General features: G+C 38.4%; 2 protein-coding genes and 1 pseudogene across 3 annotated transcripts; 2 read left to right on the top strand and 1 right to left on the bottom strand.

Moving 5' to 3' along the window:
* Positions 1 to 1193: 1193 nt before the first annotated feature.
* On the bottom strand, positions 1194 to 6139 carry LOC132192183 (uncharacterized). 2 transcript variants are annotated; one of them, XM_059607437.1, is made up of 10 exons: positions 5712 to 6139; positions 4605 to 4830; positions 4365 to 4512; positions 3859 to 3933; positions 3546 to 3634; positions 3389 to 3431; positions 2796 to 2852; positions 2607 to 2700; positions 1707 to 1801; positions 1194 to 1630 (listed from the first exon to the last, which is right to left on the bottom strand). In XM_059607437.1, the coding sequence occupies exons 1-10, from the start codon at positions 5857 to 5859 to the stop codon at positions 1535 to 1537; spliced, it is 1071 nt and encodes a 356-aa protein (XP_059463420.1). In that variant the 5' UTR covers positions 5860 to 6139; the 3' UTR covers positions 1194 to 1534. The 2 variants fall into 2 exon arrangements, with proteins under 2 accessions (XP_059463420.1, XP_059463421.1); XM_059607438.1 differs by lacking the exon at positions 3859 to 3933 and having other exon boundaries at positions 5712 to 6136.
* A 1248-nt stretch (positions 6140 to 7387) lies between these two features.
* Positions 7388 to 8456, top strand: LOC132161771 (thaumatin-like protein 1). Its single transcript, XM_059571951.1, has 2 exons — positions 7388 to 7473; positions 7584 to 8456. Exons 1-2 carry the CDS (start codon positions 7419 to 7421, stop codon positions 8261 to 8263), a joined length of 735 nt encoding a protein of 244 aa, XP_059427934.1. The 5' UTR covers positions 7388 to 7418; the 3' UTR covers positions 8264 to 8456.
* A 4660-nt stretch (positions 8457 to 13116) lies between these two features.
* Positions 13117 to 16523, top strand: LOC132191594 (thaumatin-like protein 1b; annotated as a pseudogene).
* The last annotated feature ends 2039 nt before the right edge of the window (positions 16524 to 18562 follow it).

Raw genomic sequence — 18562 nt, 5'->3', positions numbered from 1 at the left:
CTGAAAATTATCAGTGAGACATAATCTCTTTTGGGAAAGACAACCTGATTTTTGTGAAACCAACCCACAATGGTGATGAACTGGAGGTTGAAACTTAATCTGTGTATCAGATTTGTTACAGACATTCCCTTCATCAGATTTGAAAATGGAGATCTAACAAAAAGAAACAGGAACTCATTTCCTCTGCAGCCCTTTTGGCTGCAATGACATGCTCATGAAAACCAAATTACCTGCCACTTTCTCAACATGGAATTACTGCTACGGCCTACGGGCACAAATCAATTGATATTCATCTCAGCGTGCTGCCTGGTTCCCCGGCTACAAAACAACCGCTGTTTTTTTGTATTAAATTTGATAGCCTTTTTTTTTTTTTTTTTTGAATAAAGTGGCATGATCAATCAATTATAGTTGACTAAATCACATGAAAAAGCATCAACCATCGAAAAAAGAAAGCCAGTCCCACCATCAATCAAGTCGCCTAAAAAGTTGTTTCCATTTATGTATTCAAATCTCCTGAAATCTTATCCCTCGATCGTCTGATTGGATCCAAAGAAAACAAAGAGGAAAAAAAAAATTAGAACTTTGATATAGATTTTGTGTAGTTTTAGGTGTTAGAAAATTTCTTAACTAAGTTAATCTTTAAAAAAAATAAAAAATAAGAAAAATAAGAAAAATATAATTAAAAGGTTTGGTTTGGTAAAGTCTGGACTAGTGTTTTAGATTTTGAAAAGAGTTATGAAAGAAAAGTGAAAAATTTAAAATTGTATTGGTGGAGATGGCATTTGAAAATATTATTGTACCTGGAGTTTACAAAAAAAAAAAAAAAAACATTTGGTAATATTTTGAGAAGTGTTTCCTAAAAACCCAAAAAATAATAATAATAATAATAATAATAAATGTTTTCAAAATAAAAATATAAAAAATATAAAAACTAAAAATAAAAAAATAAAAAGGAGAAAAATGGTTATTGGAGCTAGTCTTCAATGGGTGATGGCCGCCTAGTGGCAGCCACCACGATGTTGATCTGGTGGCAACCTCAGCCGCAGGGCACAGATTTGTTAGTTATAAAGATCACATCCGAAAATCCGTTTAGATAGTTTTCAATGTTTGAGAAACGAAAAACAGATTTTAAAATTGTTCCAAACAGGCCCTTGTTCTGCTATCTCTATTCATGCAACATTAATTTAACCCTGTTGAATACCAATTAGGGGCTAAATTTTGTATTTCAGGCTATAAATGCGCTTCACATGAGGAAATCCATCAATTAGAAGAACAGAAAATATGAAGATTTCTTCTAGCTCCAATCACAAGGATGTTTAGTGGCAGTTTCCAAAAGACAGTGACGTATAATTAGTTAATTACCCCTAATTATGAGGTAACTAATAATTTACAATAAAAAAAGTTACAACTATACAAAACTCTTCTATACATTATAAAGAAGATTAGAGGTATCTACCATTATATTCAAATGATGATATCTTCATTACAGCTGGGAAATCAAGCAACATGAATTCTACATTACTGGGTGAGTGGATCAAAAAGGAGAACCAATTGGAGCGCTAAGGCCAAGGTACCGCATTATCCTAAGTCGCCGGACCTTCTTATCCGATGTCATTGGAAATGTCACCTCCTGTAAATGAATGTAATTAAACTGTTAATGTAGCAAGATGTGCTTTACCACAACCATTCTGGTGATAGCAACTCACATCAAAGTGAAGTTTAGGCTTTCGCTCCCTCTTCCCCCTCCCTCTTTCAAGGAAATCATCATCTGCTCTGCTTGAGATTGATGAAGTCCATTTATCTGTTTGAAGCAGAAGCAGAAGCAGAAGCAGAATCAGAAATTAAACTGGAAGGGAGAAGAGTAGATATAGCTTCACAAAAATGACAATTTTTCTACGTTAAAAAGACAACCGATTTATAGACCTTACATCTACGCCTATATAGAATTATACCAAATAGAAACCAAGGCTTTAGGATCTAGAGGATGCTTAGAATATGCAGTTTTGAGGCTCAAAAAACATGTTAAACTCACAAGGATGCGTTTCTAAAAGCCAAATTTTAGCTAACTACCCACACCCCGGGCCCTAAGAAAAGAAAATCCATTTTAGTTATAACCCTGTACTCAGAAACTAGAGCTCATGGTGATCTGTGATTCAAGAAAGATTAGAATTATTGATTCGTTGAAGGCTACCTCCATCATTGTAAAAGGAATGCTGCTGATACTCTGTTAACTTTAAGATTAAGGAGACAACATTGAAAACTTGAAAAGGTGTCTACAATGCACATCAGATGAAAGAACAAAAAAGTGAGACAATTCCTTTACACCAAAGAGGCTATCCCCTTTGCCAATTCCACCTGATAGTAGTACAGATTTAAGATCCGCATAAAGTTATTGGCCATATGGGTACAGTTAACCCAATTTGATAATGGTAATTCTCTTTGACTTTCAAGAGAAAATGTGAACTAAGCTATGTCAAAAAAAAATATATATATGTGATACGATTTCCCATGTTAGCCATAAGACTTCCCTGTGTCTCTTTTTGGCTTTCAACAGATTTGTTTGAGGATATGAAATGTTCAGGCAAAGTACAAATTCAAGTACATACCAGAGAACTCATCTTGTTGATCTGAGTGATTGGGTCCGTTGGGGCTTTTACACAACTCTCTGCATGAACTCAGATATTCTTTCCTTTGTAGGGCCTGCAATTACAAGAGAACAGAATGTTGACTTGGCAGATAGCACAAAAAATACGAAATCATAAAGCATAGGCCATTTTTGCTAAATATCAGTTTACTTGTTTTAAAGCATCTTGAAAATCTTCCATAGGGTTACAGCTCCTTTCTTGGAAGCACTGGAACAAAAAAGGCACAGGATCTTAGGCATAGATTAGAAAATGAACATAATCAGAATACATATTGATAGGCATAATTAAAATAGCCATATAGATGGGGGGATATGCTTTTCCCACAGCTCTACATATTGAAATTTTTGCTCCAGTACAATCAATGCTACAACATTGTTGCCATCAGTCAGCATAATATCTCAATCATACATTACATATCATGCGATAGACTATGGAAGAAAAGTTCCATAGTTACTCCCATCCAAAACCACCCCCAGAGAGAAAACCCCCTGCAACAGGTGACTTACATTACAGCACCTGCTCATTCATCGCTACAATGCAGTTGATGAAAGATTGGCAATAGCTATCATTATCACAGGAAGGTGAAAAAGAGAAGAAAAAAAACAAAAACAAAAAAAAGAGGTAGACAGGCTGAACTATTTAATAGTGTCTGTGGCACAGTTTACAAGAATCAATATCAACACAGACTTATGAAGAGATAACAATTGAGCTTGTTAGTAATTTATTATAGTAACTGCACTCACATCCTCAAGCTCAGAAAGATCTCTGGCAGGATCAAGCCAAGCACTGTAAATCATAAATTTATTTGTCAGCCAGTAAGACAGAGAACAAGCAGATTCTCAATGTTTTCTCAGTCAAAAGATATGCAGCAACATTAGCATAAAAGGTTAGAAATTTTACATGTCATGGCTTCCATAAAACTCTACTAAGACATGTCCATCAGTATCCTGGTTCCTTGAGTCAGCTAGATTGGATCTTTCATCCATGATCTGAAAAATGTGAGTTAACTTTTTGTTAATATAGAAGCACTGGATTTAGAAATAAAACTAAAGAGATATGATTCATTTGATGGGTTAAATATCTTATCTTACCAAGTTATTTTAGGCATCAACTGTTCTGTTCACAAGTCAGGTTAGAAACTATTTAAAGGGATAGACTCTCAAACAGGATTATACACAAGAATTCTGCTTTTGGTTTGAAAAGTGATAGATACCATTTTTGTAGTTCCAAAAACAATCATCTGCTTAGATCCAGCACGACCCAACTGTATAACATGTTTCCTTTCGGCCTATAAAGTTTAATATATAAGATGTCACCAAAAATCCAATATCCAAAGCTTCTTGATGAGGAATCAAACACTGTTTTTGAGATATGAGAAAAATGTAGACTTCAAAGATTTAAGTTTGAAACACGTACTATCAAAATAAAAAGTTTTGAAACATGCAGAACACGCTTTCAGAAATCATCTGAATGGGCATGTCGTGCAAAGATTCCAGGGGAAAGAAAGGATATTTTATGTGACACTTTAGATGAGGTAGCCCATAATTCACTTTCAGAAATATAACCCCTAACTTATGTTAAGAGGCTGTACCTGGTTCCTTTTTTTCTCGATAACAGGGGTATCTGACATTCCTTAAACCAAACTATAGAGAGAAAATATAACATGTATGTAAAAGAAAAAAAAAATAAGGACGCCACCAGTCAATAACAGTAACATACCTCAGCAGGCCACCACATTTGGCAAGCTGTTTTAGCCCATACAATACTTCCTGGTGTTATGCGAAAGCCATTGCCTTCTGTAACCTGTGATTTTTTTGGGGTACATTCCAATGACCTTGCACTATCACTTGTTTGTTCACTGACATTTCTATATGAAGGGAAAGACAATCAGTGTAATATAAAATCGTTCAAACTGATGATATCTTGTATGACCATGGCATGAATATGGGCCGGACAAACCTTTCACTGCAGCAGTCAAAAAGTTCATTTTGGGCTACTGTTTCCACTTCTATGAGTGGAGTTTTATAGAAATTGGATGAGAATCGCAATCCTCTATTCTGTGACTTGCTGCACCGAATAAGAGAATGCTCAGGCATGTTTTTTCCTTCAGCATGTCTGCCATGCAAACTATTTAAGGTGACATTGGATGATCCACCTTCACCAAAGGATGACCCCTGTAAGGAACCTGTGGGCAGATATTATTCCAGAAAAAAGTTAATAAAATAGCATAATATTATTTTGGAACTTCATAACAAAGTAATTCATTCGTGAGACAGTTGCAGTAAAGTTGAACAGATGAGACAGCAATGATGACATACAGTTACAAAACTGAAGTAGCATTGCAAACTTAGATAATCCTTAAAAATCCAATGAAATATAATCAATTACTATTCAAACCCATATACAGTAATACTACATCTAATAGGCAGCAATTCTGCTCCTCATCGAACAATTCATTAACCTTCAACACACATATAAAGAAAATTAAGAAACTTAATAAAAATAAAAATAAAAAATCCACCAGATTAAGTATGTATCAGGAGGCTATGAAAAAAAAAAAAAAAAAAAAGCATTAGCCCCTCAAATCAGCCTTATAAGTATCTTCAAACATATGACAGAATTCAGGAATTTCTGAGTTGTCAAGGTATATTCATGGGGACACAACAATGCCACAAAAAAGAGATCTTGCTTCCTTACAATATAGAACATAACATAGGAAATTCACTGAGCTACACAGATTGCTACAAATCCTACGCATACCCTCGGAAGATCTAGTTCAGAACAAAACTCAAGCTTTATGCGAATAAAAGTTATATCACTTGGAAAAGAAATGAGATTTACTTTGATAGGAACGAAAACTCAGCTGAATTCAATGCCACAAAAGCAAACAACTTCCAAGAACAGCCCAAGCAATTCACAAAAGCTGAGATATAACTTTCATTCCAGAAAACCAAACGACCAACTCAGTTCCCAATAAAGGAAATGATAATGCGATAAACATTGGCACAGAGAAAACCCAAAACAAAGAAAAAGAAATTGATTTCCAATCAAACAAAACACACACACCTGAATTGGAGAGAGGAAAGGAACAGAAGAAGGAGAAGTCAGAGCGGCGTTTGGGTTTCGAGCTTCTGGGCTGTTGAGAATATTTGTTGGGTATATTATCAATTATGTGCTCTGCTTTCTCTGCATTCCTTTTCTTCTTCTTCGCCATTGCTAAACATCAAAATTCAGAGAGAAAGAGAGGAACCCTAAAGAAAGGAAGAGGAAATCTGCATACTTGAACCTCAAAAAGAACTCTTGGGGTTACAAATATAATGGGCCAAACCTTCGATCACTCTCTTCTTTTCGCTCTGTAACGCTATTGGATACTCTTCCAACCAAAACATCTCCGGATTTCAACATGACTCTTGGATATTTGATGATCTGCAATTACTTGCAATAGAATATATGTGATTTTTCGTAGAGTTTGGAGTGCTAGAACTATTATCATTGTCATAGGAACGAGAATTAATTACATTAATTTTGTTACATGTTGCTATTTGTCTATAAAACTAGACATAGATGATAATATTGATTTGCTCCCTTAAATTAATATTTATCTTTAAAGAATTTAATTCTTATATGCATTTTATAGATTGCATAAGATAAATATTTTCAATTCATTTTGAAAAAAATAAAAAAATAAAAAAATAAAAAACAGTTTAAAGTTTCTTCGACAAGAAAATGCATGTATTAGTATATGAAAAGTTTTGTTTTGACCACATGAGGTGGTGGTTTGATGGTCTCGGAAATTTTCAGTGGGTATGGATTTGTATTATTTTCCTTAGGTCCTATCGATATCCTGGTGAGGTGGGCGGGTTACACCCAGTAGAATAGTTACAATTAGTCAATTCTTCTAACCTTTAATTAGAAAAGAAAAAGAAAAAAAAAGTTTTGGTTCTTTTTTTTTTTGGGGGGGGGGGGGTTTCTTTTCGTTGTGTAATGGGTTTTTAATAGATGAGTTGTTGGGCTCGTAGCCCATTTGTAATTTGTTGGGCAGTTAGCCCATTTTTAATGGGTGGGTTAGTTCATTGGTTAGATATGATAGGATTAGTGGTCTTTTGTAGTTCATAAATCATATATAGAAGGCCCAAAAAATAAAAAATATCAAGGCATCAAAATAAACAGGTTTTAATTTCCTTCTTCTTGGAAAGTGACTTCTCGAAACAACTACTACTGTACTACACACGTACATCAAGAGATCAAACTTCAAACCATGTGCAGGCGGCCACGTTGAAATCAGACAAAATCAGTGTTGGAAAAAAACCAAACCTTAAGGCTTAAACTTCGCATGAGTATTGAAAATTCGATGCACCTAACGTTCGGTTGTGATGAACTATAGAGCAGTCGCACGTTCTTAAATGAATATATATAAAAGTCATTTGTCAAGTCATCTTCTACAACATTGACACCTGTTTGTAGAAAACTAGAGTAGCAAAGTAGTAAATGGATTTGCCTTCCTTTCCCAAATACTGACACATATGTTTTGTAGATAACCCCAATCGATTCAATCACATTTCGTCCGTCAATTTTCCGCATTTTTCCGCGTGGCTCCGCTGAAAAGTCAATGAGGATTAATCCTGGTGGAACTTACGTCGAACCCGATTTTCCGCATGGTTTGCCGTGATGGTCGCGTTAAAGCCTCTATATATACCACTCTAAGTTCATAAGATGAGCACCACAATACCCAACCCATTCATCAAGAGGGCAACTAGTGATCTACTATATACAATGATGAAAACCCTTGCACTCCTCGGCCTTGCATTGGCCTTCTGTTTCTTATCTGGTATGTCTGTGTATCTACTTATAATAGTTAGTACATTGCCTTTATAAACTGACATTCTTTCTTCTAATTACAATTTTTTCTTCTAATTACAATTTATGTCATGCATGCAGGTTCTCATGCGGCTCGAATCACTTTCACAAACAACTGTCCAAGAACTATTTGGCCAGGAACTCTAACATCGGATCAGAAGCCTCAGCTATCAACTACTGGTTTTGAGTTGGCATCCAAAGCATCAAGATCAATTGATGTCCAAGCTCCATGGAAAGGCCGATTCTGGGCCCGAACACAATGCTCCACGAACGCCTCTGGAAAGTTCACATGTGAAACTGCTGACTGTGGCTCCGGCCAGGTTACATGCAATGGCAATGGTGCAGTCCCGCCAGCGTCTTTGGTAGAAATTAACATAGCAGCGAACGGTGGACAAGATTTCTATGATGTTAGCCTTGTAGACGGCTTCAACCTCCCTGTTTCGGTTGCCACACAAGGAGGAACCGGTGACTGTAAGCCCTCAAGTTGCTCGGCAAACGTGAACGCGGTTTGCCCAGCTGAGCTACAAGTGAAAGGGTCTGATGGGAGCGTGCTTGCTTGCAAGAGCGCATGCACTGCGTTCAATAAACCAGAATATTGTTGCACCGGCGCTTTCAATAAACCAGAGACATGTCCACCCACAAACTACTCTAAGATCTTCGAGGACCAATGCCCTCAAGCTTATAGCTATGCTTATGATGACCAAAACAGCACATTTACCTGCTTCAATGCACCCAACTACGTCATCACTTTTTGCCCTTAAATTTTCAGAAAGGAATTATGCATTCCTTCTCTCTATAGTATAATAATTAAGAAAACAATAAGTGTCTTGGAGTAAGGCACACGCATGACTGCTGTGTCTGTGTCAATGTAATAAACGCTTGAATGATAGATAGCAAGCGATTAATACGAACTTTTTCTTATACCTACTTATTTGGATACTTATGCTTATGACAAGAAATATTTCTTCAGCTGCTATATATATATATATATATATTTCAGATGCCCTTCATGTTGTACCGCAGTTGAGATTAAGCCATGGATCTTTAACAGCCAGTGTCCTCCATAATGATGAATTGATGATGATGGCTGCTGTAAGAGGGAGAAAGGAGAAAGAGTCGAAGGCTCAGTGGCTCATGGAAATCAATCTGGGAATCCTTTGCAATACTATTATATACTATTATTTCATAGCAAGTGTTTACTTGGGATCTGGATCCTCGTCCAATTAATGGCTACGATTTTTTTAAGAAGAAAACTTAAAGGCCACAAATAGGAGCTATGTCCTAATTGTAATAAAGAAAAAAAATATTATTTTAAAGTTGTTGGATTATGGATAAGCCGGGCTAGGCCCAATAAAACGGTATACCAGCCCATCACAAAGCTCGGTTATTTATACCTGCTTACCGAACTTATACTCGGTAAATTTATGCCTGCCTAAGTTCAGCACACACAACACTCGGTTCGAAGACTCGGTAAACCGAGTCTTATATAAACTCTAAATTATTCTCGGAAGACTAGATATACTTATATAGCCCTCCACTCATTGTTTCATCAAATACATTACTCGACACGTGGATCTTCGGTAAGTCCACAGTACCGGATAAACAGGTACAACTCGATGCCTATAAAAGGGAGGTTTCATCTCAGATTTTGCTAACTTCTTTTTCTCTCCTTAACTAAATATCCTCTATTCTCTTTATCTTACCTATCATCTTCAAAGTTATATTTCTCTCAAACACAATGACTAATTTAGGCATCGGAGCTATCCCCTGCCGGCAGCTTTGATCCTTTTTCTTTGTTATTTCATAGTCAAGTGATTCCTCAGGTACCAGGCCATTCACAACGTCCATCCCACGTCACCATTCCTCAGGATGCATGGATGAACTCTCTGCTTCAGTTTGCCCTGGGAGGATCATTGCAAACGGCTGTATTATCGACATTTTTTAGGCAAGATCCCTAAGGATACAACCAACATCCACCGGTTCTTCTTCCTCGCAATCAGAAGCACTCAAGTGCACAGCTTCAGTAGGAGTTGAGGAAAGAGGAATGACCGAGGGAGGTTCAACTTCTAAAGCTGCGCAGGAAGGAGGCTCGGCTTTAACTGGTTATGAGAGGATGATCAGGGGGTCGGTTTGCAAGAAGGGCATCTCGGGCTGATGTGTCTTGTCTACCTAAGAATTCCCTGACAACACTAAGAACCTCAGAATACGCTCTGACATAAGGAGCAGGTGCTTCTACCTCAGGAGTTGTCCTCTTTCCTTGTGCTCCCGAATCACTTGTAACTCCGGTTTTTTCTTCTTCAGGAAGAGTGTCAGGTACTGACCCCGCTACCTCAGAACCCGAATGTGCCTCAACCTCCTCTGACTCCAAAACGACAACTTTTTCTCTCTTGTCTCATGTTTCATAGTTGTCTCTTTTTGGATACATACTACCCACATACGCACGAGTCCAGGACGTCAGCTGAAAAAGATTTTGTTCTGCAACTCAACTTCAATACTTTTTCTGAACTCTCTCTTTCACGTCACTCAGCTTTGTTACCCATATATTGTACTTAGACTTTGGCATGTCAGCATTGTCCTATTGAGCACTACCTCCATTTACGATATAGTAATTGCTCAACTACTCTTCCATGTTTATTTGTCAACGATCATCAAATTCGGATCACCCATATATGGTACATGACTTTGGTATGTCAGCTTTGTCTCATTGAGCACTACCTCCATTTACGATACAGTAATTGCTCAACTACTATTCTTTGTTTATTTGTCAACGATCATCAAATTTGGATCACCTATATACAGTACTTGACTTTGGCATGTCAGCTTTGTCCAATCGAGCACTACCTCCATTTACGATATAGTAATTGCTCAACTACTCTTCCTTGTTTATTTTTCAACGATCATCAAATTCGGATCACCCATATACGGTACTTGACTTTGGCATGTCAGCTTTGTCCCATCGAACACTACCTCCATTTACGATATAGTAATTGCTCAACTACTCTTCCTTGTTTATTTTTCAACGATCATCAAATTTGGATCATCCATATACGGTACTTGACTTTGGCATGTCACCTTTGTCCCATCGAACACTACCTCCATTTACGATATAGTAATTGCTCAACTACTCTTCTTTGTTTACTAGGCTTGGATTTGAAATGCTGAAACCATGCGCCAAGAACCACGTGTGAGCTGCAAAAGTAGTGTCCTTTGCCCTTTCAAACCCTGAACCATGAGACAGATTTTCTTTCTTACTCTCCCACGGCCGCAACTACATTTTTCCCAAAAATCACTGCCACGCGCACACATGGCTCGTCAAAAGGATGACGATTGGACCGAAGTTGAAGAGGAAATTTTAGTAGATATTTGTTGGATCATGGATCAGCTGGGCTAGGCCCAATAAAACGGTCTACCAGCCCATCACAAAGCTCGGTTATTTATACCTGCTTGCCGAACTTATACTTGGTAAATTTATGCCTACCTAAGTTCAGCACACACAACACTCGGTTCGAAGACTCGGTAAACCGAGTCTTATATAAACTCTCAATTATTCTCGGAAGACTAGATATACTTATATAGCCCTCCACTCATCGTTTCATCAAATACATTACTCGACACGTGGATCTTCGGTAAGTCCACAGTGCCGGATAAACATGTACAACTCGATGCCTACAAAATGGGGGTTTCATCTCAGATTTTGGTAACATCTTTTTCTCACCTTAACTGAATATCCTCTATTATCTTTATCTTACCTATCATCTTCAAAGTTATATTTCTCTCAAACACAGTGACTAATTTAGGCATCGAAGCTATCCCCCGCCGGACAACGCTGGCAGCGTTGATCCTTTTTCTTTGTTATTTCATAGTCAGGTGATTCCTCAGGTACCAAGCCATTCACAGGGTCCATCCCACGTCATCATTCCTCAGGATGCATGGATGAACTTTCTACTTCGGTTTGGCTTGGGAGGATCATTGCAAGCGGCTGTATTATCGGCATCTTTGAAGCAAGATCCCTAAGGATACAACCAACATCCACCGGTTCTTCGTCGTCGAAATCGGAAGCAGTCAGGTGCACAGCTTCAGTAGGAGTTAAGGAAAGAGGAACCGCTGAGGGAGGTTCAACTTCTAAAGCCGCGGAGGAAGGAGGTTCGGCCCTAACTGGTGTATGAGAGGATGATCGGGGGGGTCTGTTTGCAAGAAGGGCATCTCGGGTTGATGTGTCTTGTCTACCTAAGAATTCGCTAACACCACTAAGAACCTCAGAATACGCTCTGACATAAGGAGCAGGCGCTTCTACCTCAGGAGTTGTCCACTTTCCTTGTGCTCCTGAATCACTTGTAACTCCGGTTATTTCTTCTTCGGGAAGAGTGTCAGGTACTGACCCCGCTACCTCAAAACCCGAATGTGCCTCAACCTCCTCTGACTCCAAAAAGACAACTTTTTCTCTCTTGGCTCATGTTCCATAGTTGTCTCTTTTTGGATACATACTACCCATATACGCACAAGTCCAGGACGTCAGGTGAAGGAGATTTTGTTCTGCAACTCAACTTCAACACTTTTTATGAACTCTCTCTTTCACGACACTCAGCTTTGTTACCCATATATTGTACTTAGACTTTGGCATGTCAGCTTTGTCCCATCGAGCACTACCTCCATTTACAATATAGTAATTGCTCAACTACTCTTCCATGTTTATTTGTCAACGATCATCAAATTCGGATCACCCATATATGATACTTGCATTTGGCATGTCAGTTTTGTCCCATCGAGCACTACCTCCATTTACGATATAGTAATTGCTCAACTACTCTTCCTTGTTTACTGGGCTTGGATTTGAAATATTGAAACCATGCGCCAAGAACCACGTGATCGTGTGAGCTGCAAAAGTAGAGTCCTTTGCCCTTTCAAACCCTGAACCCCACAACAGATTTTCTTTCTCACTCTCCCACGGCCGCGCCTGCATTTTTCCTAAAATCATTGCCTCACGCACACATGGCTCGTCAAAGGGATGACGATTGGACCGAAGTTGAAGAGGAAATTTTAGTAGATATTTGTTGGATCATGGATTAGCAGGGCTAGGCCCAATAAAACGGTCTACTAGCCCATCACAAAGCTCGGTTATTTATACCTACTTACCGAACTTATACTTGGTAAATTTATGCCTACCTAAGTTCAGCACACACAACACTCGGTTCGAAGACTCGGTAAACTGAGTCTTATATAAACTCTCAATTATTCTCGGAAGACTAGATATACTTATATAGCCCTCCACTCATTGTTTCATCAACTACATTACTCGACAAGTGGATCTTCGGTAAGTTCACAGTACCGGATAAATAGGTACAATTCGATGCCTATAAAAGGGGGGTTTCATCTCAGATTTTGGTAGCATCTTTTTCTCTCCTTAACTGAATATCATCTATTCTCTTTATCTTACCTATCATCTTCAAAGTTATATTTCTCTCAAACACAGTGACTAATTTAGGCATCGGGGCTATCTCCCGCCGGACCACGCCGACAGCTTTGATCCTTTTTATTTGTTATTTCATAGTCAGGTGATTCCTCAAGTACCAGGCCATTCACAGGGTCCATCCCACGTCATCATTCCTCATGATGCATGGATGAACTCTCTACTTCGGTTTGGCTTGGGAAGATCATTGCAAGCGGCTGTATTATCGGCATCTTTGAGGCAAGATCCCTAAGGATACAACCAACATCCACCGGTTCTTCTTCCTCGAAATCAGAAGCACTCAGGTGCACAGCTTCAGTAGGAGTTGGGGAAAGAGGAACGGCCTAGGGAGGCTCAACTTCTAAACCTACAGAGGAAGGAGGTTCGGCATTAACTGGTGTATGAGAGGATAATCGGGGGGGTCTGTTTGCAAGAAGGGCATCTCGGGCTGATGTGTCTTGTCTACCTAAGAATTTCCTGACACCACTAAAAACCTTATAATACGCTCTGACATAAGGAGCAAGCGCTTCTACCTCTGGAGTTGTCCTCTTTCCTTGTGCTCCTGAATCACTTGTAACTCCAGTTATTTCTTCTTCAGGAAGAGTGTCAGGTACTGACCCCGCTACCTCAGAACCCGAATGTGCCTCAGCCTCCTCTGACTCCAAAACGACAACTTTTTCTCTCTTGTCTCATGTTCCATAGTTGTCTCTTTTTGGATACATACTACCCACATAAGCACAAGTCCAAAACGTCAGCTGAAGGAGATTTTGTTCTGAAACTCAACTTCAACACTTTTTTTGAACTCTCTCTTTCACGTCACTCAGCTTTGTTACCCATATATTGTACTTAGACTTTGGCATGTCAGCTTTATCCCATCGAGCACTACCTCCATTTACGATATAGTAATTGCTCAACTACTCTTCCATGTTTATTTGTCAACGATCATCAAATTCGGATCACCCATATATGGTACTTGAATTTGGCATGTCAGTTTTGTCCCATCGAGCACTACCTCCATTTATGATATAGTAATTGTTCAACTACTCTTCCATGTTTATTTGTCAACGATCATCACATTCAGATCACCCATATATGGTACTTGACTTTGGCATGCCAGCTTTGTCCCATCGAGCACTACCTCCATTTACGATATAGTAATTGCTCAACTACTCTTCCTTGTTTATTTTTCAACGATCATCAAATTCGGATCACTCATATATGGTACTTGACTTTGGCATGTCAGCTTTGTCACAATGAGCACTACCTCCATTTACGATATAGTAATTGCTCAACTACTCTTCCTTGTTTACTGGGCTTGGATTTGAAATGCTGAAACCATGCGCCAAGAACCACGTGATCGTGTGAGCTGCAAAAGTAGAGTCCTTTGCCCTTTCAAACCATAAACTACGCGACAGATTTTCTTTCTCACTCTCCCACAGCCGCGCCTGCATTTTTCCCAAAATCACTGCCCCACGCACACATAGCTCGTCAATGGGATGACGATTGGACCTAAGTTGAAGAGGAAATTTTAGTAGATATTTGTTGAATCATGGATCAGCTGGGCTAGGCCCAATAAAACGATCTACCAGCCCATCACAAAGCTCGGTTATTTATACCTGCTTACTGAACTTATACTCGGTAAATTTATGCCTACCTAAGTTCAGCACACACAACACTCGGTTCGAAGACTCAGTAAACCGAGTCTTATATAAACTCTCAATTATTCGCGGAAGACTAGATATACTTATATAGCCCTCCACTCATCGTTTCATCAAATACATTACTCGACACGTGGATCTTCGATCAGTCCACAGTACCGGATAAACAGGTACAACCCGATGCCTATAAAATGGGGGTTTCATCTCAGACTTTGGTAACTTCTTTTTCTCTCCTTAACTGAATATCCTCTATTATCTTTATCTTACCTATCATCTTCAAAGTTATATTTCTCTCAAATAAAGTGACTAATTTAGGCATCGGAGCTATCCCCCGCCGGGTAACGCCGGCAGCTTTGATCCTTTTTCTTTGTTATTTCATAGTCAGGTGATTCCTCAGGTACCAGGCCATTCACAGGGTCCATCCCATGTCATCATTCAGAAAACTGTCCAAACAAAAGTTTTTATAAAAATTAATATAATAAAATAATAAAAAAATAATGGGTGTGGTTCATGGGCCAAATAAAAATAAATAAATAATAAATAATAAAAAAAATTATAGTGTTTGTCTTTGGGGCCGGGGCGGCCGAATCACCCTAAAGGCCATGGTATGGCTTAGTATTTAATATACTTGTGCTTAATATTTACCCATTTGATGGTTTAAGATATTTTTTTACCAAATTTTAAATATGAAAATCTATATATGAATGTCGCTCCAAAAAATAAAAGAAAAAAATGTTATAAAATATCCAGCCACTTAAGGAAACAACAAGCTAGCTAGCATAGCTAGTAGTAGCTCAGCATGAAGGAATAATCCTACTGTTTAGGCCCCGTTCATATAAAAAATTGCACGGCTAATATGTTACCACCGCTTTCATTTGAATGGGGCATGTCTTCCACAGTGAAAATTCTATGGACGTGACACATTTAGGCATGGCAAAGTATATAAGTGCTAAATATGCAAATTATCATTTATATATTAGATTTATTTTTATTTCTACATGAAAGGTTTTTAAGATTTTAGCTACTGAACATTAATCTCTCACTCTGCAAAGGTTCTTGAACTATGGACCTCTAGGGAGAAGGTCATTTGGACATGTTACTATATGAGGGCTAGGATTAGATTTCCTGTACAATATTCCTTTGGCTTTTTGCATGTCGATGAAATTTTACTTTTTCATTTTTTCTTTTGATAGAGTAAAAGTATTACAATGGATTCTAATTGAATTAATCATTGGACAATATTCCATCATTGTGACAAAGGAAAGGGTTTGTGTTGCATGCAGGTGCTCACTCTGCTAGAATAACTTTTATAAATAATTGTCCAAGAACTATTCGGCCAGCAACCCTAGCACTGGGTCAAGAACTTCAATTATCAACTATTGGATTTGAGTAAGCATCAAAAGCATCCAAGTCAGTAGAGGATGTCCCAGCTCCGTGGAAAGGCCAGTTTTGGGCCCAAACTCGATGTTCCATGACTCGATCGGGAAAATTCACTTGCGCTACAAAGGATTGTGGCTCCGGTCAAGTTGCGTGCAACGGGAATCATGCAATCCTGCCAGCCAATTTGGTAGAAGTCAACATCGTAGTGAACGGTGGACAAGACTCATACAATATTTGCCCGTCTCGATAGTGCCGCTAGGCGGTTTTGGTGCATGCCAAAAATCGAGCTATCCAGCCAACGTGAACACAGCATGCCCAGCAAAGCTGCACGTAAAAGCATCTGATGGGAGCGTGCTCACTTGTAAGAGCGCATGTACAACGTTCAATCAACTGATGTCCTGTTGCACTGGCAATTATGGTAGCCCAGATAAATGTCCACCCACGTACTATAATCAGATCTTCAAGATGCAGCGTTTACCTGCTTTGGTAGCCCTACCTATATTATCACTTTCTGTCCTTAAATTTACGAAGTATTGAAATCATGTTTTCCCTTTGTCTCTGCAATAATAAGAAAACAATGTGTCATGTGTCATGGATTAAGGAACATGCATTATGTATCAATGTAATAAATGCTTATTGAGTGATGTATAGCAGCTGCTATATATTTTTAGATCTATTCATGTTGTATCGCACTCAGCTGAATTCAAAGTGAGAAAACCAATGGTAACTTCCAAGAACAGCGAAAGCCATATATATATACAACTTTCATTCCAAAAAATCAAATGATTAGCTCAATTCCCAATAGAGGAAATGATAAAGTGATAAAAATTGATGCACAGAAAATCCCACAACTAAGAAACAGGATATTGCTCAGGAAAAAAAAAAAAAAAGGTTTGTTTGGCATTTTATTGATAACTCCAAATAAACCCAAAGTCAATCACCCAGTTCGGCCTGGATGATCTTATGGGCCAAGTGGGGTTGGGGCTGAATTCCTCCGGCCCATTTAAAATATTGTTCAAACTGTCTCTGATTGTACTGCACTTTGTCCTAGCCCAGATACTACAAGTCCATTGATCAGGCCCTGAGAATATATCCTTAAAGTTCTCAGGGGCAGGGGCTAGCAGAGAGCCTAATGGCGAAATGGCCCATACCGTGTAATTACGCATAACTGGTCTGATCATCAATTAAACTAAGAATTTGTGGCATTTAAATGACAACAACGATCAATCCTATCAGGTAATTATGCTTATATATATATATATATTTTGAATGAATTATCTCTTCAAATGGGGCAAAATGTTCCGTGCAATGCTAAAGATATAATTTGAAATCTTCACAACTCAAGCATTATCTATGACATACACAATAGCCTTTCGGGCTATTATAAGACAATATCTATGAAAAGTCATCATCTCAATCGGTTTCAGATCTACAGCAAACTTCGGTAAATCACGTCTCTATCTGCTACCAAGTCCCTTTTCTTTTTTCTTTTTAATCTTCGCTACTAGTGCTTTATCAATCGCAATCCCCTTCGCTGCATTTACCATAATGACAATTCTTCTTTATGCTTGATAACTCCTCCGTCATCGGTTTATGGTTGACTCCCATAAAAAGAATCATAAGAAAACAAAATACCGACCGGAAACTAATTCGCTTATTCTTAAGAATTCGTGAAAACAAAATTTAAGAAAACGAATAAAACTTCACCCTATAAATCGCTACTAAAAGCAGATCTAGAGATAATACATTCTTATTTAAAAACAACAAAAATACAATAACAAAAACTCAACACACCCTCATACGTTCCATGCGCCACCGATAGCCAACCACGCACCGCTAAAAAGCACCCCAAGGACCATTTATACACGTGCCCTGATCGATCTATGGTAGAGGCGGAAAGATGGAGGGGGAAGGAGGAAAGAGAAGGGGAGTGGAGTGGGGAGGAGGGAGTTGTAACTCCCTCCCTCCACTCTGCTATGCTCTCTCTGTAATGCTCTCTTTCTAGGGTTTGACGGCTATAATATATTATATATTCTAACATTCCCTTAAACTCAAGGTAAAATGTTCCATAAGCTTGAGTTTGAATTTTTTTTTTTTTTTTCTTGAAACGGTCCACGGTGATGATGGCGGCCGGTGTTTCTCTAGACTCTTCTTTTCATTAATTATAAGTTTCTTCAACCGGCTCTAACCATATAGCTTAGTTAGGCTTGAAGGAGACGACCTTTTGTTTTTGGTCATAAGCATGAGATTAATTACTCCAACCCCAATTTCAATCACCCAGTTCAGCCTGGATATTTGTAGTGCAATATAATGCGTCAACGATCAACCCCAATTTCCATTACTAAGGCTTATTTATGGAATAAGATTTTCTCCAGTCTAAAATTGACTGGAGAATATACAGTCTAAAATGGACTAGAGCCACAAATGGGATACTTGTCCCACTAATAAAAAATAATAATAAAATATTATTTAAGATTAAAAAATATAAATTAATAACAAAAAATAAGGGGTAACTAGCCACCCCATTTGGGCCATAGGGGGTGGTCGGACCACCCCATTTTAGCTGGGGGTGGCTC

This window comes from Corylus avellana, chromosome ca9, assembly GCF_901000735.1.
Source record: "Corylus avellana chromosome ca9, CavTom2PMs-1.0".
Lineage (NCBI taxonomy): Eukaryota > Viridiplantae > Streptophyta > Magnoliopsida > Fagales > Betulaceae > Corylus > Corylus avellana.
This window is presented reverse-complemented; position numbering and strand designations above follow the sequence as displayed.